General features: G+C 44.5%; 4 protein-coding genes and 1 long non-coding RNA gene across 7 annotated transcripts; 1 reads left to right on the forward strand and 4 right to left on the reverse strand.

Moving 5' to 3' along the window:
- The first annotated feature begins 752 nt into the window (after positions 1-752).
- slc7a6 (solute carrier family 7 member 6) lies at positions 753-5,820 on the forward strand. The gene is made up of 9 exons (XM_067248802.1): positions 753-1,258; positions 2,555-2,680; positions 2,970-3,114; positions 3,243-3,366; positions 3,488-3,591; positions 3,789-3,885; positions 4,101-4,250; positions 4,613-4,796; positions 5,019-5,820. The coding sequence occupies exons 1-9, from the start codon at positions 775-777 to the stop codon at positions 5,084-5,086; spliced, it is 1,482 nt and encodes a 493-aa protein (XP_067104903.1). The 5' UTR covers positions 753-774; the 3' UTR covers positions 5,087-5,820.
- A 911-nt stretch (positions 5,821-6,731) lies between these two features.
- slc7a6os (solute carrier family 7 member 6 opposite strand) lies at positions 6,732-9,625 on the reverse strand. Its single transcript, XM_067248803.1, has 5 exons — positions 9,423-9,625; positions 8,451-8,816; positions 8,008-8,214; positions 7,697-7,829; positions 6,732-7,570 (listed from the first exon to the last, which is right to left on the reverse strand). The coding sequence occupies exons 1-5, from the start codon at positions 9,615-9,617 to the stop codon at positions 7,446-7,448; spliced, it is 1,026 nt and encodes a 341-aa protein (XP_067104904.1). The 5' UTR covers positions 9,618-9,625; the 3' UTR covers positions 6,732-7,445.
- Positions 9,626-10,014: 389 nt separating this feature from the next.
- LOC136955726 (adhesion G-protein coupled receptor G5-like) lies at positions 10,015-14,934 on the reverse strand. 3 transcript variants are annotated; one of them, XM_067249455.1, is made up of 12 exons: positions 14,835-14,934; positions 14,659-14,712; positions 14,423-14,522; positions 14,028-14,159; positions 13,660-13,818; positions 12,078-12,126; positions 11,849-11,940; positions 11,583-11,698; positions 11,178-11,449; positions 10,861-10,957; positions 10,464-10,762; positions 10,015-10,352 (listed from the first exon to the last, which is right to left on the reverse strand). In XM_067249455.1, the coding sequence occupies exons 3-12, from the start codon at positions 14,441-14,443 to the stop codon at positions 10,240-10,242; spliced, it is 1,350 nt and encodes a 449-aa protein (XP_067105556.1). In that variant the 5' UTR covers positions 14,444-14,522; positions 14,659-14,712; positions 14,835-14,934; the 3' UTR covers positions 10,015-10,239. The 3 variants fall into 3 exon arrangements, with proteins under 3 accessions (XP_067105556.1, XP_067105555.1, XP_067105554.1); XM_067249454.1 differs by having other exon boundaries at positions 13,726-13,818; positions 14,659-14,716; XM_067249453.1 differs by having other exon boundaries at positions 14,659-14,716.
- Positions 14,935-15,837: 903 nt separating this feature from the next.
- Positions 15,838-19,636, reverse strand: LOC136955572 (adhesion G-protein coupled receptor G2). Its single transcript, XM_067249287.1, has 9 exons — positions 19,425-19,636; positions 19,173-19,289; positions 18,984-19,023; positions 18,751-18,863; positions 18,469-18,584; positions 18,061-18,329; positions 17,726-17,834; positions 17,255-17,559; positions 15,838-17,040 (listed from the first exon to the last, which is right to left on the reverse strand). The coding sequence occupies exons 2-9, from the start codon at positions 19,203-19,205 to the stop codon at positions 16,925-16,927; spliced, it is 1,101 nt and encodes a 366-aa protein (XP_067105388.1). The 5' UTR covers positions 19,206-19,289; positions 19,425-19,636; the 3' UTR covers positions 15,838-16,924.
- A 1,182-nt stretch (positions 19,637-20,818) lies between these two features.
- On the reverse strand, positions 20,819-26,811 carry LOC136955861 (uncharacterized). Its single transcript, XR_010878182.1, has 6 exons — positions 26,713-26,811; positions 21,936-22,018; positions 21,566-21,748; positions 21,390-21,434; positions 21,089-21,257; positions 20,819-20,957 (listed from the first exon to the last, which is right to left on the reverse strand). It is a non-coding gene; the product is annotated as an uncharacterized lncRNA (long non-coding RNA).
- Between the last annotated feature and the right edge of the window lie 363 nt (positions 26,812-27,174).

Genomic DNA, 27,174 nt, shown 5'->3' on the forward strand with positions numbered 1-27,174 from the left:
TGTGAGATCCCCAGAAGTCTCAGGGGTGTGGCTTCATCTCCATCTACCCATACACAGTACCAGCCTGGCCCTGGCAGCATCTACAGATGGGTGGGTGTACAATGGCTGGTACCTCCTTTCATATGAGTCTCCTGAGAACAGGGAAGCCTGCATGTGCTGCATGTGAAGCTGCCTGATCTAACACTGCACTGAGGCATTCCTCCTGACAGCGTCTCACAAACACACCGAGAAACAAACACACTCACAATGTCAAGTCACGCTACTGAACATTGAGTACATTCCTTACATGCACACTACAAAAGCTTGCCCCACCCCTATCCCTTATACACAATCCTGACACCTTAAACCAAGATCTGACCCCTAGACCCGGTTATTTTTCTTTTTTTTTCTTATATATTTTTTTAAGCATTATTGCCTTTATAATTTTGGGGGTAGAGATCATGTGTGTAGAGAGGACAGGAAATGTGGAGAGAGGGGAAAACATGGTAACGGGCCTGGGCCGGATTCGAACCCAGGCTGCCGGAGCGAGGCCTCAGCCTAAATGGTGCGTGCGTGCAACTCCGGTAAGTTACTGGGGCGCCCCTAGACCCAGCCCTGACCCCTAGACCCAGCCCTGACCCCTAGACCCAGCCTTGACCCTTAGGCATTGTCCTGAACCTTAGACCCAGCCCTGACCGTTAAACCTAGCCTCGACGTAGACTCTTTCTGCTTCTCTCTCCAGGGCAGGTAGTACACCACCCAGAGGCCTTGTGTCTCTGATAGCAGTACGTCACCATGGAAAACCAGGAAGAGAACAGGAAGTTGAACGGTAGCTCCAGCCCCTCGCCCCCGGCCCCTCCTAAAGAGAGCATGCAGCTGAAGAAGGAGATCTCCCTCCTCAACGGTGTCAGCCTCATCGTGGGCAACATGATCGGCTCCGGCATCTTCGTCTCCCCCAAAGGGGTGCTGATCTACAGCGCCTCCTATGGGCTGTCGCTGGTCATCTGGGCCATCGGGGGCATGTTCTCCGTGATCGGGGCGCTGTGCTACGCAGAGCTAGGCACTACCATCACCAAGTCGGGCGCCAGCTATGCTTACATCCTGGAGGCCTTCGGTGGCTTCATCGCCTTCATCCGGCTGTGGACGTCGCTGCTGATCATTGAGCCCACCAGCCAGGCCGTTATTGCCATCACCTTCGCCAACTACCTGGTGCAGCCACTCTTCCCCACCTGCGAGCCCCCGTACGCTGGAGCCAGACTGCTGGCTGCCGCCTGCATCTGTGAGTGGTTCTGTGCTTCTGTGTGTGTGTGAGTCCTTACTGCTTGTTTTTAACATGCTCTCTGCACACTGAGACAAACATAGACACTCACAGGTAAATGCTTGTTCACAGAATTGTTCTTCCTTACATTTTTCTTCCTCTCTGTCTCGATCCGTCTCATCCTCTCTCACACAGTAAACAGTCTGTGGCCACGTGCTGCAAGGTACACGCTGTCTTATGTGTCCGATTGTTTTTGACTGGTTGAACTTGATGCTGTACTCAAAACCTGTCTGAACTTGTTCTGCAGGTCTGCTGCTGCTGCTGTGTATTCTCAAATGACATGCAGAAAACTGTTGGAATTTACATTTACATTTATTCATTTAGCAGACGCTTTTATCCAAAGCGACTTCCAAGAGAGAGCTTTACAAAGTGCATAGGTCACTGATCATAACAACAAGATAGCCACAAAACATTGCGAGTAGCCAAAACATGAAGCACACATTGTGACCAAACAAAATAAGTGCCAAAGGGAAGAACCATAAGAGCATGTAGTTAAACAAGTTACAATTAAACAACATGAACCGCTATAAGTGCAAGTGTACCTGTGGAAAAAGCAAGCAACAATAATAAAAACAATATATCACAGCGAGTACAAAAATTTAAGTCAGTTACCACTAACCACAAGAGCAACAAGTCTCTAAGCAAGAGTCATTGTGATCCTTGAGGAAACTAACATCGGGTCAAGCGAACCGTTCCTAAGTACCGTTGTACTCCCGGAACAAGTGCGTCTTGAGCCTTTTCTTGAAGGTGGAGAGACAGTCAGTGTCTCTGATGGAGGTGGGGAGTTAATTCCACCACTGGGGGGCCAGACAGGAGAAGAGCTTGTGTTGGGACCGGGCGGTCTTGAGCGGTGGGACCACCAGGCGGTTGTCTGAAGAAGACCGTAGGTGACGGGTGGGGGTGTAAGGCTGCAGGAGAGACTTGATGTAGACGGGTGCAGTCCCGTTCACTGCTCGGAAGGTCAATACCCGGGTCTTGAATCTGATACGGGCCATGATAGGTAGCCAGTGGAGAGAGATGAGGAGCGGGGTAACATGGGAGCGTCTGGGTAGATTGTAGACCAGGCGGGCCGCCGCGTTCTGAATCCTCTGAAGAGGGCGGGTTGAATTGTATCAGTTCAGCTCTTTATAATTGGTCAGCCATGTATCACTCTCTCCTGTGATTGGGTTAAGCCGGCTGATGATCATCCACTTGAGCAATGAAAAGTGAAATGCATGTTTCTAACTGATATGCCTCTCTTTTCTCTGATTGGTTCAGGCCTGCTGACATTCATCAACTCTGCGTATGTGAAGTGGGGCACCAGGGTACAGGATGTCTTCACCTACGCCAAGGTGGCAGCTCTCATCGTCATCATCATCACCGGCATAGTCAAGCTCTGCCTTGGTGGGTGACCACTCACTGACCACTCACTGACCACACACTGACCACTCACTGACCACTCACTGACCACACACTGACCACACACTGACCACACACTGACCACTCACTGACCACTCACTGACCACACACTGACCACACACTGACCACTCACTGACCACACACTGACCACTCACTGACCACTCACTGACCCCACACTTGCCACATGCTGCCCACATTCAGTAAATATTTATAACTGTGTAGTGGCGTCCATAATAGGGTTTCCATAATGACTCCTTCTGTCTCTGTCTCCTAGGTAACACAGTGAACTTTGAGGCTTCGTTCGAGGGCTCGTCAGTGAACCCTGGTGACATTGCCCTGGCCCTCTACTCTGCCCTCTTCTCTTACTCTGGCTGGGATACGCTCAATTTTGTTACGGAGGAGATCAAGAACCCTGAGAGGTCCTCCCACAGACCTTGATATTTAAACGCTTTTTACGATAAGAACACATTCATTTGTTACTGTTTCTTCTATTCTAGTCCAGATTTCATATGGCTGCCCAAATAACCTTCTTGTCTCGTTTCCATAGGAACCTGCCCCTGTCCATCGCCATCTCCATGCCAATCGTCACGGTGATTTACATTATGACTAACGTGGCGTACTACACCGTACTCGACATGAGCGCCATCCTGGCTAGCGACGCCGTCGCCGTGGTGAGTTGCCAAACCAACCATCACCAGGAGCTCTGCCACTGGCTGTGAGAAACTCAGACGAAGTGGAATGTGCGTGTGTGGAGGTGGCGTGTTTGTGTGACTGTGCTGTGTTCCTCCGCAGACATTTGCCGACCACACTCTGGGTGTCATGAGCTGGACCATCCCCATCGCTGTGGCTCTGTCCTGCTATGGAGGACTCAATGCCTCCATCATTGCTGCCTCCAGGTAACCTCCACAGACACACACACAACTCCACCCACACCCTTACACACAGACACCCGGCACCCTAAACTTTATGGGTGTTCTAATTGTAGTGTTACCAAGGCAGCAGCGTCATTTTATCGGGCTTCCCTTCGTGCCATCCTGTGTTGATGTGTACCGAGCCCTCAACTGAGAGCTTGTGTGTCTGTGTGTACCTGCAGGTTGTTCTTCGTGGGAGCTCGTGAAGGTCACCTTCCTGATGCTCTTTCCATGATCCATGCTGAGCGGTACACCCCTGTACCTGCTCTTCTCTTCAACGTAAGACCCCCCCACATGTACTCTCTCCACCCTCTACCCTAGACCTTCTATCCTGTCCTCTAAACCCCGCTGAAAACCTCTGCTGTACTGCCCTCTGGTGGTATTCATAAGAATCTGCTCTTGGTGTGTTCTGTCAGAGAACAAAGACGTTGTCAGACCAAAGGTTGTTTGTGTCTTCCTGTCTGCGTATGTGTTTGTGTGCGGCTCCCTGGCAGTGTGCCATGGCCCTGGTCTACCTGACAGTGGAGGACGTCTTCCAGCTCATCAACTACTACAGCTTCAGCTACTGGTTCTTCATGGGGCTGTCCATCGCTGGGCAGATCTACCTGCGCTTCAAGGAGCCAGACAGACCCAGGCCTCTCAAGGTTAGCCAGCCACAGACCAGACCTGTACATCAGAATCTGAATCAGAAGGGTTTTAATCGCCATGAAAGTCTGCACAGACAAGGAATTTACTTTGGCAGGAAGATGCATACATTCAACATATAGGGGTACATCTTAAATAAGTGGTGTAAGTTTAAACAAGTCTAACTATACTATACAAAAGGTTCAAAGTCTAATGAACTCTAATGTACACCCCACCTGCACACACCCCTCACCTGTACGTACAACCCACCTGCACAGTGAACAACCCTGTTCCCGGCCTCCTTATTAACAAACATCTGGATTAAGCACTTCATCAAAATGAGACCAAAATAGGAGGTTTCCGCCTGTGCTCCCGTCCCCAGCTGACGCTGCTGTACCCCGTGGTGTTCTGCATGTGCACCGTGTTCCTGGTGGCAGTGCCTCTCTACAGCGACACCATCAACTCCCTCATAGGCATCGGCATTGCCCTCTCCGGTGTGCCTGTCTACTTCCTGGGTGTCCACCTCCCCGAGGACCGGCGGCCACCCTACGTCACCAAAATTCTCCGTGAGTCACCTCACCGCACCCGTTCAACCCTCCCCTGAAACCCTTTACATTTAGCCTAGCAAAAAAATAAATAATCATGTTCATAGCCTGAAAACTCTAATCTCTTAAGTAAGTAGGTGATGTAGCTGAAATATGAAGAGGGCTAAACTCGATCTCTCTCTCTTATATGCGTACATCTTCTCTTCTTCTTCATCTTCTCTCTTTCTCTCTCTGTTGTTCTAGATGCCATCACCAGTTTTACCCAGTACACCTGCTTCTGTGTTCTGACTGAGTTGGACAAGAGTGAGTAGGACTGCCATGACACTGCCTTCATGACTACAACCTCAAGGACTCAACTACATATCCCAGGATCCTTTGCAACCAAGGACTGTTTTACAGCATGGCTGAACTGACAAGCTGAAACACTGCTGTTTACAATCGACACTATGTACATATGTTTACACTCAGTCACACACACATGGACATGGGGCAAATAGTAAATAAAGTGTGCACTGTACAAAGTGTGTGTACACACACACACGCACTCGCACACATTCACACACGTTCCCTTACACTCTCTTTCAAATACTCTAACACAAGTTACTGTGAAATGACACAGTGGACTCTCTGTGCCATATACAGCAAACTACGGGCCACTGAGGTGCAAGGGTGGTCAAGAACTCGGGTCACAGGTCATGTGTGACCCTAGGTGACCCAGGCAGGTAATTGAGGGCAACTGAATGGAAGCCTTGGCATTGAAGCCCTCTCCGTCTGCAGGTTCCTGTTCTCTACAGGTAACCCTCTGGTGAGGGTGTGTCTCACTGAGACCCAGTCAGGATGGGGGAACGTGTGGAGGTGTGTCAGGGTGGAGGGAAGGCGTCTCTTACAGATATATCTGGAGCTGTGCTCTAGTAAAGGGGCAGCTTACACTGACATTAGACAGGGAATCATAGAAATGCAGTACAAAACAGTATACACAATACAGTATATATATTTATTATAGACATACAGTATACATTCACAATAAATACTTATTTGTCACGGATATACAGTGTAGTATATATTCAATAAATACACATTATTGATATAAAATACATACAATAATTTATTGTAGGCATACAGTACACACAAAATCAATACATGTGTATTATAGATATAGGGTTAGTCAAAGAAGTACTTCTTTAACTGGATGAAACAGGTTTACGTCACCTGCTAGGTTAGTGGTTCAGGAACACGTGTGTTGTGTCAGCTGCTCGTGGTGGTTTCCTTCTACATCAGCTTCTGATGTAGAAATATCAGATATAGGTCATTCACCTTTGAATAAACTTCCCACATCCTGATGTCCTGAACAACCCAAAGATTTCCATTAAAAAAATTACTGATCTCTTTATTTTCCATTGCACTTTTATCCAATCATGAGTTGGAACAGAACATATGCTTGTTGTGTCTGTATGTGTGTTACCATGTGTGTACACAGACATGGTAGCATTGATCCAGTTAGACAGTACAGTCCCCTCTCCTCCCTCCTCTCGAAGGGCTATGCTGAAAACCCAAACCTTCAGATCTACAAATGATCATGCAAAGTAGACTTTGTAGCAATCAAGGCTCCAATATGGAGAACGTGTGGAGGTGTGTCAGGGGGATAGGCTATTTTGGCAACAGACAATCAGAGCATGTGTGTGGGGTTTCTGGATCATGTGACTTACTGATCATATTATTGGCTACAACAGTGTAACTAGTTTAGTTTCTTTATTAAAATAGGGCTCTACACCACAATGGTAGTCTTGAGTTCCAGACAACCTGGCTTTCTATCCAATAGGTCTAAGACCTGGTCCTTATAGTTTTATCTAATTTATTGTATAGTTTATCAATAAAACGTATTTTACAGAACCATTGTGCGTTATATATTCTGCCAATGTGTTTCATGTCATAGAAAATAACACATAGAAAATGTAATTTATTTTGAAAGCTTTATTGGTTTCTTTCTTTACACATCTACATATTTACAAAACATGTTCTCTTCATCCAGCAGCCACAACACAACAGTCTGACAACAGGAGAATGTGGAGCACACACTCACACATGATACACTTTCATATTATGCACTACCACACACTTACACAAGCCAACAAACTCTTAAAACACACACACGCAACCATGCACAAATGCAAACAGAAACACCCGATATTCAGCACACCGTCCTAACTAACACACAGTGGTAACAAGAAGCCTACAGAGCATACCACAAACATGTGCAACATAACTACCTCATTCACTTTGAACTAACACTCCCACATCACTTCAACACTTGCACAGTAACAAAACTAAAAAATAACCCTGGTCCCAAGCCCCTGCAGGCTGATGTGAGCAGGTCTGAGAGGAGTGGAGAGTAGGCTGGGCTTTCATCGGGGCCGTGACTGAATACTCTCTAGACTACACCCTTGAAAAGCATCCTTCCTTCCTTCCTTCCTTCCTTGAAGTGATCCAGGATCAAACATGGCTGGACAGGTGGACCTGTGGCAGTCTACAGTGCTACCGATGCAGCCATGTCAGGGGGCGGGGGTTGTTAGGAAGGAAAGAAGGTTGCAACTCTAGTGTACTCAGGTGTAGGGAGCTAGGAAGGTTTCTGGAGAAGGCCTCTGTGAACCAGCCACAGGTCTGCAGTGGGAATCAGTCAGAGTCTCGATCTTCATCCTCTTCCTCGTTGTTGTTGTGGTTCCCCAGCTCGTGAAGGATTTCCCTCTGGTACGCCTCCCAGCTCCGCCTGCTGTATGAGTGCTCCTCCTCCCAGTAGCCTGGAGCACAACCACAACCCAACTTTAGTACGAACTGCAACACAACCCCCTTAGTCTGGACAGCAAAACGACCACTTTAGCCTTGACCTCCACTCTACCACAGCTGACAGGTAAACAAGGCAGTACCTCCGTATCTGTCCTCCCGGTCTCCTTCTTCGTCGCTGTCTTCGTCAGGGTAGTCGTTCCTCCAGTTACCTTCCTCGTTCTCGTCATCCTCATCCTCGTACACCTCCTCCTCGTGGACCACCAGGTCCGGCACCTGCACATCCACAGACAAGAGGAGAAAACCTGTGTTTATCACTTCCTGTCAAGGGTTTGCCACTTCACTTGTTGCTATAGTCTGTTGTTGCTATATAGTCAAATATGTTCTTACAGACTCAACTTGGGAACGTCTACTGATGATGAATTACAAGACTATGGTTTCAATTCTGTCGTACCAGCTCGCCCTCATCTGTGTAGGCTCTGACAGACAGGATATCCTGAATCCAGCCGGGCGCAGCCGTTTCCTGGTAGTACAGGTCATAAACGTAATCGTCCTCCCGCTCACGATGCTCTGCCCCTGGTCCCTCCCCTGACACGCTCAGATGCTCTCGGATCATCTTCATGGAGTTACACATGATCTCTTCTGGGTCAGAGGTCACCGTCTAGGAGAGACAGAGAAGGAGATGGACGGAGGGGGAGACGATGAAGGAGGTAGAGAAACATAAGAGAGTGGTGGGGACAGACGGACAAGAGAAGTGAAAACCACCCAAGTACTCCAAACATGATTTATAATACACTGATGCTGTCAATGGCCAAGGAGCTGCATAGGTGCAGACCCTGCTGACTGAAGCTGTGTCACCTTCTCAGGGCTTCCAACCACCTCCCAAGTCCAGCTCACCTTGCTGGAGCCCTTGTCCAGCGGCTCTGCCTCCTCCTGGATAAGATCAAACACCTGGACCTGCCCGAAGTTCCAGTCAGCCTCCGAACCCCCCAGTCCGACCCGTTTTCCCCTACCTGGAACCTCAATCTGGGCCAAAGGTGGGGCAGGGGTTGGGGCCGGGGAGGAGGCTGGAGCTGGCCGCTCTGCCGGCAGACCTGCTCTGTGGCTCGACAGGATACGGTAACGCTCGTCTCGCCGAGTGCTCCACTTGGTGCTCCGTAGATCTCCCATGATCCTCTGTGAACTGGTGGCAGAGGGGCGGAGGGCGTGAGCTACGCGGGGGCGGGCCAGGGCTTCACGAACCTGGGTCTGGACTGGAGCATCCTGGAAACACACAAATCAATTAGTTGAATTACCTAATTGGAAATCAATTACTTGGACGTCTTATTTACATACTAATTAACCTGCACATAAATTCGGATTCGTGCCTGTCTCACAGTGTAATATGGTAAGACCACTTCGACTTGCGAAAGAACGCTTTTCACGTGTCGTTAGCTAACTAGCTGTATATTTTCAAAATGACGCAGTCCCATCGTTTATAATACATTGCCAATAGTTAGTATCAAGCATTCGCCATATTGTTAATCAACTAGCTAGGTAGCCATCTACCGTTCAGTTTGGACCCAAACATGTCAGACAGGCTAACTCCCTGGCTGAAAAAAAGTTCAGTGTTCGGTTCCAGCAAAATAAACAGACCCCTTCAACACAATGCACACAAGCTGACATGTATGCTAACTTGCTAACCGACTATGGGTTCCACATAGCAACGCCACACATCCAATATCACTAGCGGGATAACTCACATTAATAAACAACAAATACACAGAGCATTTTAGTCATCCGTCACAGCTGGCGCAACACAGCCTTCTACTATTAAGTGCCTTCCATCAAGCTCACGAGACACCGTGGCTTTGACAGAGGCCCTCCTACCTGAGATGCTACCGTCGCCACGAGTTTGAACACCGAGTTCTCAACCTCCGTGTCATCTGGCTCCGGTACAGTCTCCCCGGGGGACTGCTGATCATTCCCCTCCGGTCGGATGCGTTTACAGGCCAGCAGCAAGGCATCTGCGGGGTCGGTGCCACGCTTTCTCTTCACCCGGAGAATGGTGGTGTTTGGATCCATTGCTCAGTCTGTTTGAGATGTTTTTTCTTTGCTTGCCGTAAATACTGCGTATTGTCGTAAACGTAAAGAAAAGGGCGGTCCTTCAAGGCGTTTGCGAAGAGGAAAAAAGAAGTGTTTCTACTCTTTGGTCTTTGGGTCTCCCAGTTATACCAAAGAACTTATATGCTTCTATACTCTTTGGTTATACATAACATTTTGTGGCATAAAATAATGTATTTAAAGATTTTATTTCAGTCATAGACAAGAAGATATTAATTAATTAATATATTTGTATGTATTTCTTTCTATACATTTTTATTTTATTTTACTACTTTGTCTTTCCAAGAATGCTGCTTCGTTTGTTATTTGGAGATTATTAATAAAAATAAAAACAAAAAACAATACACTAAAGATTATGGAAGTGATGTAAGAAATATATATTTTATTGGATGCAAACACATGGTAATGCTTTTTTGTATTTTTAAAATCAATATTATGAAATCAACAATTAAATATATTTACTCTGTGGGTTTACCAGTCCAGCTGTATCTTACAATAAACACGTTCAAAACCAATTTGCATTTGTGCAGACCTATTTGCATTGTTTATGTAATGCCCCATCAAAAAAGCACTGTTTTGAGAGTCAGTTGAAAGTTGTGGTGTCCATTTTCTGAGTGGAGGGGTCTTTGAATGAAGAACCTTCCTGCGGGTGGGACTTCCTGGTCCGGGCCAGAAACCACAGAAACAAAAATATACCTGAGAAAAGGAGAGGGTGAGAAGAGAGGAGAGAATATGAGGGCAGAGGAGAAGAAAATGTAGATATGCAGACAGCTGTATCATTTACAGTAAACACAGACTGATCCTCACCCTGCATGCTGTTGAACACGGTGAAGAGGTAGTTGCCTGGGAGGGAGAGAGGCCCATAGGTGCAGAAGGCAAGAACCCAGGGGATGCCCAGTACACAGCTGAGCCCCAGCACTGTGGCCCAGTCCTTCCAGAGCTGGGCCCGGCCCTCCTGGTGCCTCACTCCACGCCCCCTCAGCCTGCACAGACGCACCAGCACCACCCCCAGCATCGCACAGTTGAAGAGCAAAACCAGACCCAGGTATACGATCACCATCACAGAGCTTACTCTCCGCCAGTCCGCCTCACTGCTCAGCCAGCAGCTGCAGGAACAAACACTTCCGTTAACACTGGTGCATCTGTGTCAGTGTGTGTGTGGGTGTGTGTGTGGTGTGAGTGAGAGTGGCAGGCCAGGTCTCACATATCTGTGTCTGAGGTGCTATTGCTGCTTGAGTAGAGGCTGTATCTGCCATAGGCTCCTAGGGATCCATATATCACTACCACTACTGTAGGAACACCTGAAGTGGAAGCAGAGGGAAGAGGAGAAGAAGAGGGAGGAGGAGGAGAAGAAGAGGGAGGAGGAGAAGAAGAGGGAGGAGAAGAAGAGGGAGGAGGAGAAGGACGGAAAAGAGGAATGTAGAAAGTGGGAAGAAAGACATAAGTTGTTAGATCTTTTTTGTTTGATCCCCAGGCCTGTGATCAGCTCATCATTCCAACAGGTATCAGGGGGCAACTCACCCCATCCCACCAGGCAAAGTTTGAGCAGGTATCTTCTGATATAGATGTTGAAGACTCGGACCAGGAGCAGGTAGAGGTGGAAGCCCTCAATGGCCATCCAGGAGAAGGTGGCCAACAGGGAATAGTGGAGGAGGAGCCCCAAAGCTTCACAGACACGCCCCTCATAGCCTAGCCACGCCCACAGCGACCCAACCAGGAAGAATAGATGCAGACACAGAAGTGCGAAGTTCAACTGCACATGCACGCCCACCGAATGTTCCAAATGTCCCTTCCTGAGGAGGACAGACAGACAGGCAGGCAGATATACATACACAAAGATGGTGCTTTATATATTCTAGGTTTGAAAACATTTATTCAAAAAATAGTTTATCTGTGTGTATTTGACATCCTGATGTGAAACCATACCGTTTATACGTGTAGAGAACTAGGGTCAGGGTTGTGAAGAGGACCGAGAGAGTTGAGCCTACATAGGTGATGTAGCTGAGCTGAAGCTCATGGACCGGGTCCACCATCCCAGGGTTCTGATGTGGGGGACATGACAACCACATCATAACATTCACAAGGTGCAGATTCCAGTCATTGTGATGACAATGAAAAATGATCTGTGACATATCTGGTTGAGTGGTTTTATTAGGTGTGAGAATTGTTGTGTGGCTATGTTGTCAGCTTACCACTAGCACAGCAAAGAAGCTCAGGTGGTCACAGCTGCACACAAACTCTCTGTCATTAAAGGTTGTGTTACAGCCGTGTGTGCTCCAGTACCCTACACACATATACACCCCCCCCCCCACCACCACACACACAGCACACACACACACACACACTGTAAACCTCAGTAATCCAAGACATTTTGGACAAGCAAGTATTCAGTAGAATTTATGTGTCCATGTTTATTTTCACCTGTTCCATTTTGATGGTCCTTCCAAAAGACACACACACCTCCGGTAATCTGCAGCACAAGTAACACACACACACACACACACACACACACACACACACACACACACACACACACACACACACACACACACACACACACACACACACACACACACACACAAACAAACAAACACACATACAACACTATCACTGAGTTCAGGGTTTTTCCTGCATAGAGAAAATGTTGGCGCGCGCCAAAGCCGTTTTCCCGAGCGCCAATGACAAATCCCGAGCGCCAAAGCCAAAACAAAGTCCGCGATGAAGAAAAAAAAAACCTGTGTTCATTACGCGTGCAATGCATGTCAGCGAATATATTCTCAATAGTATGTTTCAAGTAGGCTACAGCCGAACCCTCGTTCTGTTTTAATAAATAGCAATCGAGTTGATAAGCGTCTTTTTGTCTGATCAATACGCAACTATGAGGTGCGCGAGTGGCCACTAAACTGTCGTTCCGCTGCGAGGGCCAGCCCGACGTGAACAAATACACCTGAACAAATGCAAATGAAATTTCCACTCTAAATGCTGAAAAAAGTTTGATTTACGATTTCCAACGCAGGTTCCATTGGTATTCTTAACCTGGAATGATAATATATAGTGCAGTGTTTCCTCTATGGACACATTTCTGTCGCCACGACCGCGGTACACAATTTTAGGCCGCAGTGATCAGCAGTGATTGTTAGAGTGCATGTCGGAGAATTGCACGGACACGCGCTTCACACCGCAGTTGAGATTGCGTGTGTGAGTCCTTGAGAACTGTAAATCGTATAACTTCTGTTGTCAGTTCATTTAAGCCTGTTATTGTATAAGTCTATAGTTCTTGCAAATTTAAATCAAGTTAACTGGTGATTTTCGTTGTTTGTATTCTTCCCCTGCCAGCTAAATTGTCTGTTGATTCGATAGCGATTGCTGCCCTTGCTCAGGTTTGTATTTTAGGTGCATTATTATGCTGAAGTAGTTTTAATTAATAAAAAGTGGGTTTATTGTTATTATTTGCTACAGAATACTTAGCCTATCAAGATCAAATGAAGCAGGCAGTGTACATGCTTCAGAGTGGCCTACCTTAATCGACAGGCTAGGCTACTGACCATTTACAATAAGCTGTTACGTCAATTATTAATTGGCAGCATTTATGCCATTTAGAACATACTTCATGAGTGTAAGGTGTCTTTAAGTAGCCAAACTTTATTGCTTTAGGGGAAATAGGACGAAAATATGTGCAATATTATATTAGACTATTACATTAACCAGTTCCGATATATAGGTTTAGTTTGGGGGGGGGGGATGCAAAACACCTGGGAATAAATACATTGATTAGAAAAAAGAAGAAAAAAAAAGAATATATATATACATATATTTTTATTTTATTTGGAGCACCGAAGACCCATTTTGACCCAGGAAAAACCCTGGAGTTATACCAATCCCCCAACAATCAATCAACTTGTATTTGTCTTTCTCTTTTTCCAAGCAATGTTACAGAGGGATCAAATCTATCCGGTAAATAAACATTAAAAAAACGTGTCTGCCAGTCAGCCTGTCTGCTTACCCCATTGAAATGTTTGAAGGTCATATTGACAGGTTGATCTAGGTTGCTGAAAGCATAGTGCCCCACCTTCACAGCCAGGACTGTCTCTCCAAGAGCCCCTCTTCCCTGGGGAGACTGGCCCTCAGATCCACCTGCCACGATCCCAGCTGTGGGACCAAGCTGCAGATTGGTGAGAGAGAGAGAGAGAGAGATAAAGGGAACGAAAAAGATTTAGATATTGTATTGTAGATATTGAGTGTGGGGGGAGAGACAGAGTTAACTTTGTCAGAATCTACAGTGTGAAGGGGGTCATAGTTTACTGAGTCAGAGTATACTGTATGATGGGAGTCTACAGAGACTACTGAGGGGAGTCAGTCTCAGGTACTAACCCTGAAGAGAGAGGAGGGGAGGATGGTTACCACCAGCAGCACTTCTTCAGAGACCCTACTGAGGGACATGCTTTTCTGCAGCGCCAAGGCTGGGATGTGGACCTTGTGGTTCGATGTAGGCTCAACCTCCACCTGGACTCACACACACAGATCCCCCCGTCCACACACACACACACATCACAGACACACACCATGCACATGCATACAAATGAGAGGGAAATTAGTTCAGCAGAATTGGAGCTACGATTCTGTGGTCAGCAGTGTATGAAAGGTCATGCTGTTCAGTAGATGCCTGTGTGGTTTCCACTGTTTTCCTGTCTTTGCAAGAACGGTGAGTCACAATGCTGATGTCTGAATAAATAGAAGAAGAAGAAGAAGAAGTCCAGATAACTAACCTCCTTAGATGAGTTGACCATACTCCGTTTGAAGTGAGATTGTGAGGCATTAAACCGGGGAGTAAAATATCTACATGTCAGAATATTGTCTTCAAAGCACCTACCAAAACAGTTCAGATGTACACATAAACATGGTTAGCTTTGTCAAATAGAACACATACTAGTCACAAACATGGGATTATAATAATATACTTGATGGATAATTACAATTGATAAACAGAGTGTATTTTATTTACCCAGTCCAGTTTTCTCCTTCAAGACATTCATTCAGAACATTTTCACACCTAGACCTATCTAAATATGTATACAGGAGAAAGAGAGAGAATAAGAGAAAGAGAGAGATAGGAGTTTACAATGGCATTTACAATCCATCAGTATTTTCATCATTATGTCTGCCATTTTATCACCTCACCAGAGTTTCTCAGCACTGCAGATACGAATGTCAGAAAGGTGGTGGAGATGGTGATGATGCCAAAAATGTTTGTATTAAGGCTGCTTCTTCTCATTGTCCTGCTGTAGCTCGTCCAACACTAGATATACTGAGTCACATGCAGTTGAGTTGTTGCTATTTCCTGGTTTGGTTCCTCTTGTGATCATTTCCACTTGGGTGGTGTCATGAGAAACTTAATGAGAGATTGAGATCGATTACACAGCAGGTGAACTGGGCCGTTGCTTGGAATACCGGGCCCCTTGACAAAATATTTGCCACAAAATATTTGTATTATAACGTATATCATATGTGTCGCATACACAAAGTATTTCATAACTGAATGTTTTTAGTTGAATGGTACCTTAGTAAGTAATTACGGAGGTATCAGCCCATTGTCTGTTACTGGTTTTCATTGGGCAAAGTCAGATAACGTTTTGAGTTTCAGGAAGTGTGAGAAGTGCGAGCTAACGTGCGTGCCTGCCTGCTACATGATAGCTACTTGTGTAGCCTACTGTTGGCTCACCTCTCACATATTTTACTGTTGTTATGAAACTAGCATTGACTGTCTTTTCTCTATACTTTCTTTCTTTTTTGTGCCCCAGAATTGTTGCGACAACATTGTCCTGTCACCCTCAATCTAACTGTCACACTGCACAATACTTGAGAATTGGAAAGGAGATTGGAGCAGGTCATTTATTAGAGCGGGAAGGACGGGGACCCTAGATATTTCTAACTATTTAATTGAGAAAAAGTCCATTCAAAATTTTTCTGCAAGTGTATTATTTTGGTTTGAAATATTGATTTGATATATGAAAATCTAGTAATGGGCCCCCTTCAAGCCATGGGCCTGTGAATCATATCCACCTTTCCCTGCAACGCGACGGCCCTGAGGGTGAAAGACAGTGTGTGTTTACTAGTTTCTGGGGTATGCAATGAGAATCATTGTGTGCTAGATACAATGAGAATCAGGGTGATTTGTGTACAGCTTTGTTTATTTAGATAGTCAGCAATTTAGTCAAAACAGTGCAGTTCGTTGACATTTGACCATACGTGACACCACATGTGACTAATCATGTGAGCCTAAATCAAGAGCATTTTAGCAAGGGTAATAATAACCCCTTAACCGAACACCAACCAGATAAAATGTCAAGAGTTTCATAACACCAGCATGCTGGCATTCAAACCATTGAAACAAGGAAGTGTTGTATTGCCACATACATTTCATGGTGGGAAGTGAGAATATTAAAAAACACTTTTACACAACAGTAGACTGGATTAAAACACTACACAACTATTTTATTTGAGATTGTAGTGCCTTTACAGCAGGGGTGGGGAACCTTTTTTCTGCCAAGGGCCATTTGGATTTTTAAACTTAACAATGACATTAACAATGACTTAACAATGACATTTTTTATCAACTTAAAAATGTGCCTGCTATATTTGGTCAAACATTTAATTAACTCACCCCTAATGTGATGGCTGGAACTGCTTTGGTGAGGTTTGTGATGTTAGCTGGCACGGATGCAGCCTGCTTTGACTAGGGGTGTATCGAACATTTCTTGGGGGGTATCATGTTAACGGAAAGGGATCGTATTATTTTTTATATTGCTACCATTTTTGAGACTGCTTATCGATCTGAGTGTTAATCAAGTGCGGAACCATACGTTGTAAACATTCGGGGCTTAGCCCAAACCAACAACGTATTCTGGGTTTGATTTGCTAGAAAGGAATTCCACACTTACTGCGAGCGAAATTTTTTGCTACATTGGTACGCAACGCTGCGCGCCTCCACGGTCCTCTTCCACATATTAAAATAGTTCTGCTGCCAACGAACAATGCACCTAATAATATGGTTCCTGCAGTGCCATGGCGGGCCAGACCAAATGATTTCGCAGGCCGCATACGGCCCGCGAGCCGGACGTTCCCCACCCCTGCTTTACAGTATAAAACCTCATTTGCTTTTATTTACATCTATCAATATACACTTTAATCCAGTGACCAAAAATAGTGCAAGACAAGGTATTGCAAGCGCAAAGAAGAGCACAGTATTCAACAGATGTGGGGTTACTTGGTTAGTGGTGTGGGTTTTTGGTAGGTGTACTGCTGTCAGTAGTTGAGATCTTGTTCTCAGCTAATCTCTTACTCTCCTTCCTGGCTCTGGCCCACATCCATAGGAAGATGAAGAAACCTGATAAAAAACCACACATCTCTTGACTTTGGAAATAGTCATCTTATTTTAATACCACAGACTCTGTGTGTATGTGTGTGTGAGAGAGAGAGAGAGAGAGAGAGATTGTGTGAGTGCACACACGTTTGTGTGGTTGATGTGAGATTGTGTGGAAGTGTGCTTGTGTGTGTCCGTATGGATGTGTGTGTGCATATGTGACGAGGGGCTGACCCACCCTGCAGAGAGTTCAAGATGCTGAACAGGTAGAGAACAGTGTAGTTGAGGTTCTGTAGACTCAGGAAGGCCAGGCCCCAGGTGGTCCCCAGCAAACAGGACAGACCCAGCACGGTGCACAGATCTTTGCAGGTAGGAAGATGGTAAGCCCTAGGCTTGTCTCTGGTGCCAGACATATTGTTGTAGTGCTTCAGACTGCATATCCTGAAGGACACGGTGATCAGAACCCCGGAGGAGAAGAGGAACACCATGGAGAAGTAGGCCAGGTTGACACTTAGCAGGAAGGTCTTGTCCTCGATCCAACAGCTGTAAGGAAGCAGAGCTTGGCCCCTTACCACCTGAGTACAACACACTTAACAACAGGCTAATAGCCCACTAATAGAATACTACTGAGATATGTTCAAAACAAACTACGATAGTAAATAACTAACAAGCTACTTATGTGCTAGATAAAAGCTTGACTTGTACTTACATGTTGTTAGTCTGGTTAGTGTTTAACATGGCCATCTCAGAGAGCCCGTAGAGAAGCGTGTTTCTCGCCGTCACAGCCAAAGAGACCCCCACTATCACACAGGGGACACCTGGACACCCAATCACGTATATGGACACAGACATGATCCCAAGTGTGCCGGTTTGTGTGTATGTACAGTACATATGGTTGTAAGGATGGATATATATAAGTTACAAGTCATTTATTGTCATGTGCACAGCGATGACAGCAAAGCGGTCATGACAACCTTGGCTCCCATCCAAGAATGCTCAAAAACATAAATAAGGTATGCATGGCGTGTGTGTGAACTCCCTCACCCCAGCCGAGGATGCTGATCTTGACCATGTAGTGTTTGTAGTAAGTGTTGAACACCTTGACCAGCATCAGGTAGAGGTGCAGGGCTTCCAGAGCCATCCAGGAGAAGCTGCACAGCAGGCTGTAATGCATGACGGCCGCAATGAGAACGCACACCCAGGCCATGTCCAGGTTGGCGCCCCACTCACTCAGCAGGAAGGAGATGTTGAGCAGGAACAGTGCTCCCGACAAAGACACGTGGATGGAGGCGGAGGTATCTGACTTGCATTGACTGGGAGCGAAGACACACACACACACACACAAATGAGAAAGAGACCACAATGTTGGACATTTTGTCTATAAGCTTCACACACACTTGTCACATGCACACGTTACGTACACACTCATGTCACACAAACACACACACACACCCGTTGAAGGTGTAGAGGAGCACAGAGGACAGTGTGAAGAAGGCCGACAGCCCACAGCCTACGTAGCTGATGTAGGACAGAATCTGCCAGTGAACTGGATCTATAGGCCCCGATATCTGGGTGAGGAGTGAGCAATGAAAAACAAGAGAGAAAAAGAGGTAATGAGATGTGCGAAAAGAGAGAGAGATACACACAATATACACAGAGATACACACAATATACAACTCAAAAAGTTCGAAATCCAATCTGAGTATCTGTCTATGTATCTGTAGTAAGAGTTACCATCAACACAGCAAAGGGTGTGGCGTGGTCACATCTGCACTCCACCAGGGTCTGGTTCAGCACTCCGGTCAGGTTGGTCTCGCAGCCCTCTGTCTTCCAGCCCCACTCTTCACCTAACAGGGAATCATCATCATCGTCAACATCTTCATTACAGTACCACACGCACAGAGGATGCTATCTACTGTTGAACAAGACAATAATTCTAGACAATAATGTAAACAAGTCATCTTCACCTGTTTCTTGAAAGAAGTGACAGACAGGATACTGGAGCTCCTGTGTGAACACGTGACAACATGGAACCGAAGACATCATCCGTTGACACAAAGCTCTTGCTTTCAAAACTGAATGTAAAATCTCCCTCACTAGAAGAAGACACTACAGTATGCATTTGTGCTCACCACTGAAAGAGGCAGAGTACTTACATTTACTTGGCCAGTATAGGGGAACTGCATCATGATTGGCTGGGAAAGGTTTGCCAGCTTATTGCCTATAGAGAGCTCGATCCTGATGGCCAGGCTCTTGATGTTCTCAATGGAAATCTGACCAGGATGGAAGGATGCAATAATGGATGGATGGAAGGATTGAATAATGAATAGATGTATAGAATTATCTAGAGATATACAGTATATTTAGATGGCATGGACAAATGCATGGAAGTCAAGTGGGTAGGGTACCTGGAATTGCTGCGAGGAGGGGTAGGTGACCAAGCCCAGACTAATGTTCTCTGCTGGGAAATTCTTTATGACCTCAGCTGGAAACCAGGTCTCTGGGATAAAACTCGAATTCTCAGGAATGAGCTCCAGAAAGAAGATACATCATCATCATCATCATCATCATCATCATCATCATCATCATCATCATCATCATCATCATCATCATCATCATCATCATCACCACCACCACCACCATCATCATCATCATCATCATTACCATTATTATTATCACTGTTGTATTCCTCATTGGGTGTTATTGCCTATGGCAAGGATCCACCTATATTCTCTCTCATATATATATATTATTTATTATTTTACCACCCTTAAGAAATTGAATTATTGCAATACGTAGAACATTTTGGTTTTAAAATGTTCTTCTTGAACATTCCGTTTGACGGTTTAGGCATAATTTACGTTTTGTGGAGAAAAGTTAAGCTAACATTTCAAGCTTTTAGATATTTTTGGGGGCATATTTTCAGTTTGCAGGTGGTACTACAATTGCGATTCCAGCAAAGATATTTCCAGTGACAACGTTAATAGAATAAGTAGGTCTATGCATACTGTACTTATAAAAAATATACAGCAAATGTTTACTCCTCGACAGGTCTGCAAACGCCTTTGTAAACCGAGATTTGTTAAAACGTTTGTTAACCTCGACCGTTTGTTAACAAACAATTACAAAGAAATCGTTTTAACAAATCGAGGAGACAAAGCGTTTGCTGACCTGTCGAGGAGTGAGCTAAACATTTGGTTTCTTATAATACGTGGGAAGATCACAAATCAAACATGTCGAATCTGGAGCAAACGCCATGTTGTCAGAGCAATCAGCTGCACTTGCACTGGTGACGTCACTACACCTCCAAGGCATAATATCAACAACATCAATTCGTTTTCTGTCTGCTTCAGATACTTCTTTAAAACGGGAAGCGATTGCGGGGCGTTTGCGGAACTGTGCAGAAACCATATTTGGTTGTTTTAGTTTTTTGTGGGGCAACTTAGGCTACTTTGTTGCCGAGCAGATGCCACGTTGTTAAGGTCAATGGCTACATCTCCAAGGCAACCGCTTGTTGCTAGGTCCGTAAAAACGTTTATTTACCTCTGCGAACTTTCAGGAGGTATATAAACGGTATTATTAACTTTGAGACTTTGAGAACGTCTTCTGGACCAATAGGAACAGCGTATTGGTCCAATTATTACACTAGTATATAAGAAACAGAAATATTAGTTGTAGAATGTAAGTAATAAAACGGATTCATCTGCAACGGACGCAAGCACACCTCACAATTTCCCCAGAAATTGTACCTTCTCTAGTTCTCATTAGAATCTGTCCTCGGTGATCCTACCTGGGGAGCAGGTATGTTTATCATGCCCTCAGAGTTGGAGGTGAGGTTGGAGATGGGGACCACATACACAGAAAGGTATCTGTTGTTGTAGATGATCGGCCATCCAGAGAAAGGCTCATCCAATAGGGTTTGTATTAACACCCTCTCTATACTGGAGTCATGGAGGAGAAGAGAAGAGGAAAAGAGAGATGGGATGGGAGAATAAATGGAAAGGTGGCAGTGGAACGGGGAGGAGAGGAATGGAGCTAAGTTGCCGCTAAAATAAAATGTAAGTCAACTTACTCTAAAAAACTTCTTTTGAGGGTGATGTTTCTTTTGAACAAGTCTGGACACATGCTCCTGATGGTGAAGATCCTCCAAAGGTTTTTCCAGCTGGAGGCCCAGGGCCTCTTATGCAACAGTGAGTTGATCGCAGGCACTTTGCATGGAGTCACATGACACAGGGAGGAACCTGCAGATACAGCAACAAAACGAACTTACAATGTTTGTCAGATGATAAACAAACCACAAATGCAAATATAAAAAGTTGAATCATTTTTAAATATTTAAAACCTTAAAGGTTTAAATAAAATAGCATGCTTACATATGTTGAATGAAGCTGTCCCATCAGTCATGTTAACATTTGTTTCTACAGAGACATCCTCATAATCATCATCACCATTGACAACATGCTACACCAACATCATCATCACCATCGACAACATGCTACACCAACATCATCATCATCATCATCACCATCGACATTATTATCATGCTTACTTAATAAGCAGTCCAATGCCATTTCGTTGCAGGTGTTGTTTATAAAGTTGCATTCACAGTAGCAGCTGTCATTCCCCCAGATACAAATCTGATCCCGATTTGTACCAGAATCGTTGATGTAGATGCCAGGGTTGGTCAGAGTCACAGAGGGGGTTCCTTGATTTGCTTTTATACTCAAGTCTCCTAATGACCAAACTAAATTAGTCCATTAACTGTGCTTTGTTTTAATGCTTTAAATCTGTATGTTTAAATCTGAGGGTTTGTGCATGCATGTGTGTGCATTTGCAGTGCATTGTGTGCTTGCATGTGTGTGTGCATTTGTATGTGTGTGTGTAGTGTGGTATGTCTGAGTGAGTGTGTGCAATGTTACCTATAATGTAGGCCTGAACCACAGCCCCAACCAGCAGCAGTAGTAAGTGCAGGGAAGGAACCATAGTCGTGTACGGTGTTATTCTGAAAAAAACAACAACATCAATATCAAAGCTCTAGGCCGAGAACAAGAACCTGCAAAGGCTCTGGAGTACCAGCTAAGGCACTGGTATAATGGTCTAACACTCGTGTCTAACACTTACAAATCTAAACATTTTTGGTATCTTGATTAACCCTCATCCGATTAGTCAGTGGAAGGAGCTCCACCATGTCGGTAGACTATATGAGTGAAATGGCTGGTTTCTACAACCAATACGATGCCCTACAAAAAGGGGAAGTGAGTATCTGTGCAGAAATATATAGCTGAGTAGCTACTCTGAGTCAACTACAATATGTATCTATAATATGAATTAGCAAGACACAATCTCAGTCGTCATGGCAAGCTTGCTAGGGAACTGGCTAAACATACAGTATATACAGTATACCGTATTTCTTCGAATAAACGCCGCCCTCGAATAAACGCTGCACCAAAAATGAACGTTGTGTAATAAACGCCGCCCTCGACTAAACGCCGCACCAAAAAAATCTGAAAACGGTTATTTAATTGGTTAAATTCAACCCCAGTATTTATTACACATGTACATAACTTTCTGTTTGAAAGCTAACGTGTATGAACATTTAGGCATGCTGCTTCAGATTTCTACACGATGTAGAACACCTGTATTTGAGACAGTTGTACTACCAACGCACACCTAATTGATAGCCAATGAGAAAGGGAGTTGCCGCACTCATAGACAAACAAAGAATAGACAAGGAGGTCAGCGGTAGTAAATGAAACCTGCGTTTTTAGCAGGATGATTCATTTGACACAATGCCAGCAACGAAGTTGTCTACTATGGAAGCAAATCGTTACCAAAATTCATTTTAAGAATGTGGCTGCATTATTTGACTCATAAATCAAATTAGTAATCAATCATATGATTGACACCCGAAGTGCGTTCCTTATATCCAGTTTAGGCCTATTCCATAATTTTGTTTGATTGCTGTCACGGCAGAAAATCCCGCTTGATGTTGGAAATGGAAGCAGGGTTTTCAGTGCTTTAGTGGCGATCTCAGGATAGCCTTCATCCAAAACACCGATAGAGTTGTTGTCTCAAACAGGCTCCATTGAGTGGTAACTATCACTTGTCATGTGTCAAGAGGAAGAGACGCGCATGAAACCGCTCAATAAAGCCCACAAACTTGCAAAAAAAAAAGAGTAAACCAGAATCAGAATCAGAATGGGATTTATTCGCCATGAAAGTTTGCACAGACAAGGAATTTGCTTTGGCAGGAAGGTGCATACAATAAACATATACCTAAAATTTAAATATGTGGACTAACTATACTAAGGGTACATAAACTAGCAGTACTAAGTGGGATTAGAATATAATTAAATATTCAATAAAATAAAATATAAGTTGCCGTAAATTACAATATAAAAATACAAAAATACAAATATTACAAAAAATACAAATGTACAAGATACCATGTTGTAATGCAGTGCAAAAAGCAGTGTGTTTTGAGCAAGAAGTCATTAGAGTCAGTGTGGACCCTTGGCCTTATTGAAGAGGCCAACAGCGGAAGGGAAGAAACTGTTTTTGTGGCGTGAGGTATTGGTCCTGATGGACCGCAGCCTTCTGCCGGAGGGGAGTGACTGAAACAGGGAGTGGCCAGGGTGGGAGGGGTCGGCCACAATCTTCCTCGCTCGCCTCAGGGTCCTCGAGGTGTGCAGGTCCTCGAGGGTAGGCAGATTGCAGCCAATCACCTTCTCAGCAGTACGGATGATACGCTGCAGTCTGCTCTTGTCCTTGGCAGTGGCAGCAGCGTACCAGACGGTGATGGAGGAGGTGAGGATGGACTCAATGATGGCTGAGTAGAAGTGCACCATCATTGTCTTTGGCAGGTTGAACTTCTTCAGCTGCCTAAGGAAGTACATCCTCTGTTGTGCTTTCTTGATGAGGGAGCTGATGTTCAGTTCCCACTTGAGGTCCTGGGAGAGGATAGTGCCCAGGAAGCGGAAGGACTCCACAGTGTTGACTGGGGAGTCACACAGGGTGATGGGGTTGAGTGGGGCTGTGTTCCTCCTGAAGTCCACAACCATCTCCACTGTCTTAAGAGCATTGAGCTCTAAGTTGTTCTGGCTGCACCAGGTCACCAGGTTGGCCGCTTCCCACCTATAATCAGACTCGTCTCCACCAGAGATGAGCCCAGTAAGGGTGGTGTCGTCCGCAAACTTCAGGAGTTTGACGGACGGATGACTGGAGGTGCAACTGTTGGTGTACAGGGAGAAGAGCAGAGGAGAAAGGACGCAGCCCTGAGGTGATCCGGTGCTGATGGACCGGGAGTCAGAGACTTGTGTTCCCAGCTTAACACACTGCTTCCTGTCAGACAGGAAGTCTGTGATCCACCTGCAGGTGGAATCAGGCACGTTCAGCTGGGAGAGCTTGTCCTGAAGCAGGGCGGGGATGATGGTATTGAAGGCAGAGCTGAAGTCCACAAACAGGATCCTGGCATAGGATGCTGGGGAGTCCAGGTGCTGTAGGGTGAAGTGGAGGGCCATGTTAACTGCATCGTCCACAGACCTGTTTGCTCTGTAGGCAAACTGCAGGGGGTCCAGTAGAGGGTCAGTGATGGATTTAAGGTATGCCAGCACCAGGCGCTCGAAAGACTTCATTACCACAGAGGTCAGGGCGACGGGTCTGTAGTCATTATGTCCTGTTGGCCTTGGCTTTTTGGGCACAGGGATGATGGTGGAGGACTTGAAACAGGCTGGCACATGGCATGTCTCAAGGGAGGTGTTAAAGATGTAGGTAAACACCGGAGACAGCTGGTCAGCGCAGTGCTTGAGGGTGGCTGGAGAGACAGAGACACACACGTCTTTGCAGAGCTTTTTTGCTCAGGGGAAAAGACCCGCGGAGAAGGAGAGAATCAGGATTTTTCAGAATAAAACGTCTTTCAGACTCTGATAATCAATTAAAAGGAAATAATGTTATTAATTCTTTTTTGTGCGGCCCGGTACGAAATGACCCGCGGACCGGTACCGGTCCGGTTGGGGAACGCTGCTCTAAAGACCCGGCAATTTAATCAATTTCCCGTCACATTTGTAATGTAATGCAATGCAGATGTGCACACCGCCCCCAACCGAACAAGATGGGTAGCTCGGTCAGCAGGGAGCTGAAGAAGAGCGGCTACTGACGTCACTCTGCTGCGCCGCTCAGAATGCTTTTTCGTTCATTTTGCATTTCTGCAAATGCATTTGAATTTGAATTGTGGTCACGATTTTGCAGCCACGTTCTTAAAATGAAAATGCATTTCTGGAAACGCATTTGAATTTGAATTGTGGTCACGATTTTGCAGCCACGTTCTTAAAATGAAAATGCATTTCTGGAAATGCATTTGAATTTGAATTGTGGTCACGATTTTGCAGCCACTTTCTTGAAAATGAAAATGCATTTCTGGAAATGCATTTGAATTTGAATTGTGTTGACGATTTTGCAGCCACGTTCTTAAAATGAAAATGCATTTCTGCAAATGCATTTGAATTTTCAAATTTTACATTTCAAATTGAATTTTGGTATCTATTTGCTGGGGCATATTTTGGAAATTAAATCTCAAATGTCTATTTCTTTTTCATTTTAATTAAGTGAAAGATTGAGCACTCTTGAAGAAGAAAATTAAAATGCAAATAGGATGATTGATTACTAATTTCATTTATGAGTCAAATAATGCAGCCACATTCTTAAAATGCAAATGCATTTCTGGAATTGCATTAGAATTTTTGCTTCCATAGTCTATGGCTGCACTGCAGCTACAATTCACGAGATCACCCTTAATAATTAAACGCCGCCCTCGAATAAACGCCGCCCTCGAATAAACGCTGCACCAAAAATGAACGTTATTTAATAAACGCTGCAGCGTTTATTTGAAGAAATACGGTATATATATACGGTTTATATATACATATTTATGTCATTTTAATTTATCTTTAGTCTGATTACGTTGGTAGCCAGTTTATATATATTCTCATTACTTAATAAATTTTCAAATATTTCTAATAGCTTTTTTCTCTTTGCATTATGGTATATTTTGTGTAGATTGATGAGAAAACGAATTTCTTCCAATTAATAATAAAATTGTAACTAATTGGTTGTAATAATAATAAAACAAAATGTGCCAAAGTCTTTTATGTTATTCAACTTGTGACATAAAGCAAAATATTAAAGAATTTGTGTCATGAAATGTGCAGAACTTTTCACTTTACATTTACATTACTGAATGCAGACAATGACCACTATGTTGTAGTGACGTCTGTATGCAGTAGACATTTCAATTTCAATTTTTACTTAAATCAGTCAAAGATTACTTTATATTGGCTTATGAGTAAGCAATAACACACCACAAAAAAAGATGATCATGCGCTACCAGTGATTTGGCGCTCATTGACCACATCTTTTAAATTAATCACAGGGTTGATCATTATAATGCTGTATGATCTGTATAATGCTGTATGATACATTATGTTTCTGTACATTATAGGTCATTAGAATTATAAATGTAATGCAATCATGAGTGTATTGGTGTGTATTGGTGTACAACATCACAAGTCTTCATGAGTCTTTAGAACAGGAGTGTTTAAAACTTATACTGTATTATTACTGTATTGAAATTGATCACAAGTACATGTACATTTGGAACAGGCTATTAAGGAATCATACAATCTTCATACAAATACTTACAGATCTTATGAGGCAGTCTTTTCTATCCAAGTCCTTCTGAGAAGCCAGAGCAGTGTGAGCTCCACTCCTGATGCTCTTCCTGCCGACCACCTGCTGACCAACACTCACTGAATGTTGAGTGTGTTTTCCAGTAGTCAAATCGACACGCTCTCAGCTTCTATTATCAGTTCACATGGTAGAGTCAAACAATATGTGCTTTATGTCTGATGGAAGGTCAGTGTGTCATTCAATTTGTTTAATGCAAAACTTCTCAATGAGTGCGGACATCACCAGGGTGAGATATTCCAAGAGTTAGTGGACACTTACTTGATCTCACAGTTCAGAAATACAGTATAGTTAATGCACGTATTTATGAATGTAAAACTGTATAACCGAATCTTTGACACATTTTCGATATATATCCCACAATTATTTCAGTTTTCTAAGATGGGGTCAATTAGCACCAAGTGACTATTAGTACAT

Source organism: Osmerus mordax, chromosome 13 (assembly GCF_038355195.1).
Source record: "Osmerus mordax isolate fOsmMor3 chromosome 13, fOsmMor3.pri, whole genome shotgun sequence".
Classification (NCBI taxonomy): Eukaryota; Metazoa; Chordata; class Actinopteri; order Osmeriformes; family Osmeridae; genus Osmerus; species Osmerus mordax.

Coding starts and splice junctions, on each gene's coding strand:
- slc7a6os (XM_067248803.1), bottom strand. CDS start 9,617: ATGGATCCAAACACCACCATTCTCCGGGTGAAGAGAAAGCGTGGCACC. Junction 7,830..8,007: donor ACACAGATGAGGGCGAGCTG/GTACGACAGAAT, acceptor GTGGATGTGCAG/GTGCCGGACCTGGTGGTCCA. Junction 7,571..7,696: donor CCGGGAGGACAGATACGGAG/GTACTGCCTTGT, acceptor GTTGTGCTCCAG/GCTACTGGGAGGAGGAGCAC.
- LOC136955726 (XM_067249453.1), bottom strand. CDS start 14,928: ATGAGAAGAAGCAGCCTTAATACAAACATTTTTGGCATCATCACCATC. Junction 14,160..14,422: donor TGGTCAACTCATCTAAGGAG/GTTAGTTATCTG, acceptor GTGTGAGTCCAG/GTGGAGGTTGAGCCTACATC. Junction 10,763..10,860: donor AGCACCTCAGACACAGATAT/GTGAGACCTGGC, acceptor TTGTTCCTGCAG/CTGCTGGCTGAGCAGTGAGG.
- LOC136955572 (XM_067249287.1), bottom strand. CDS start 19,205: ATGATGCAGTTCCCCTATACTGGCCAAGTAAAT. Junction 18,585..18,750: donor CACCCTTTGCTGTGTTGATG/GTAACTCTTACT, acceptor CTCCTCACCCAG/ATATCGGGGCCTATAGATCC. Junction 17,835..18,060: donor GATCAGCATCCTCGGCTGGG/GTGAGGGAGTTC, acceptor TTGGGTGTCCAG/GTGTCCCCTGTGTGATAGTG.
- slc7a6 (XM_067248802.1), top strand. CDS start 775: ATGGAAAACCAGGAAGAGAACAGGAAGTTGAACGGTAGCTCCAGCCCC. Junction 3,367..3,487: donor CTAGCGACGCCGTCGCCGTG/GTGAGTTGCCAA, acceptor GTTCCTCCGCAG/ACATTTGCCGACCACACTCT. Junction 3,886..4,100: donor TACCTGCTCTTCTCTTCAAC/GTAAGACCCCCC, acceptor GCTCCCTGGCAG/TGTGCCATGGCCCTGGTCTA.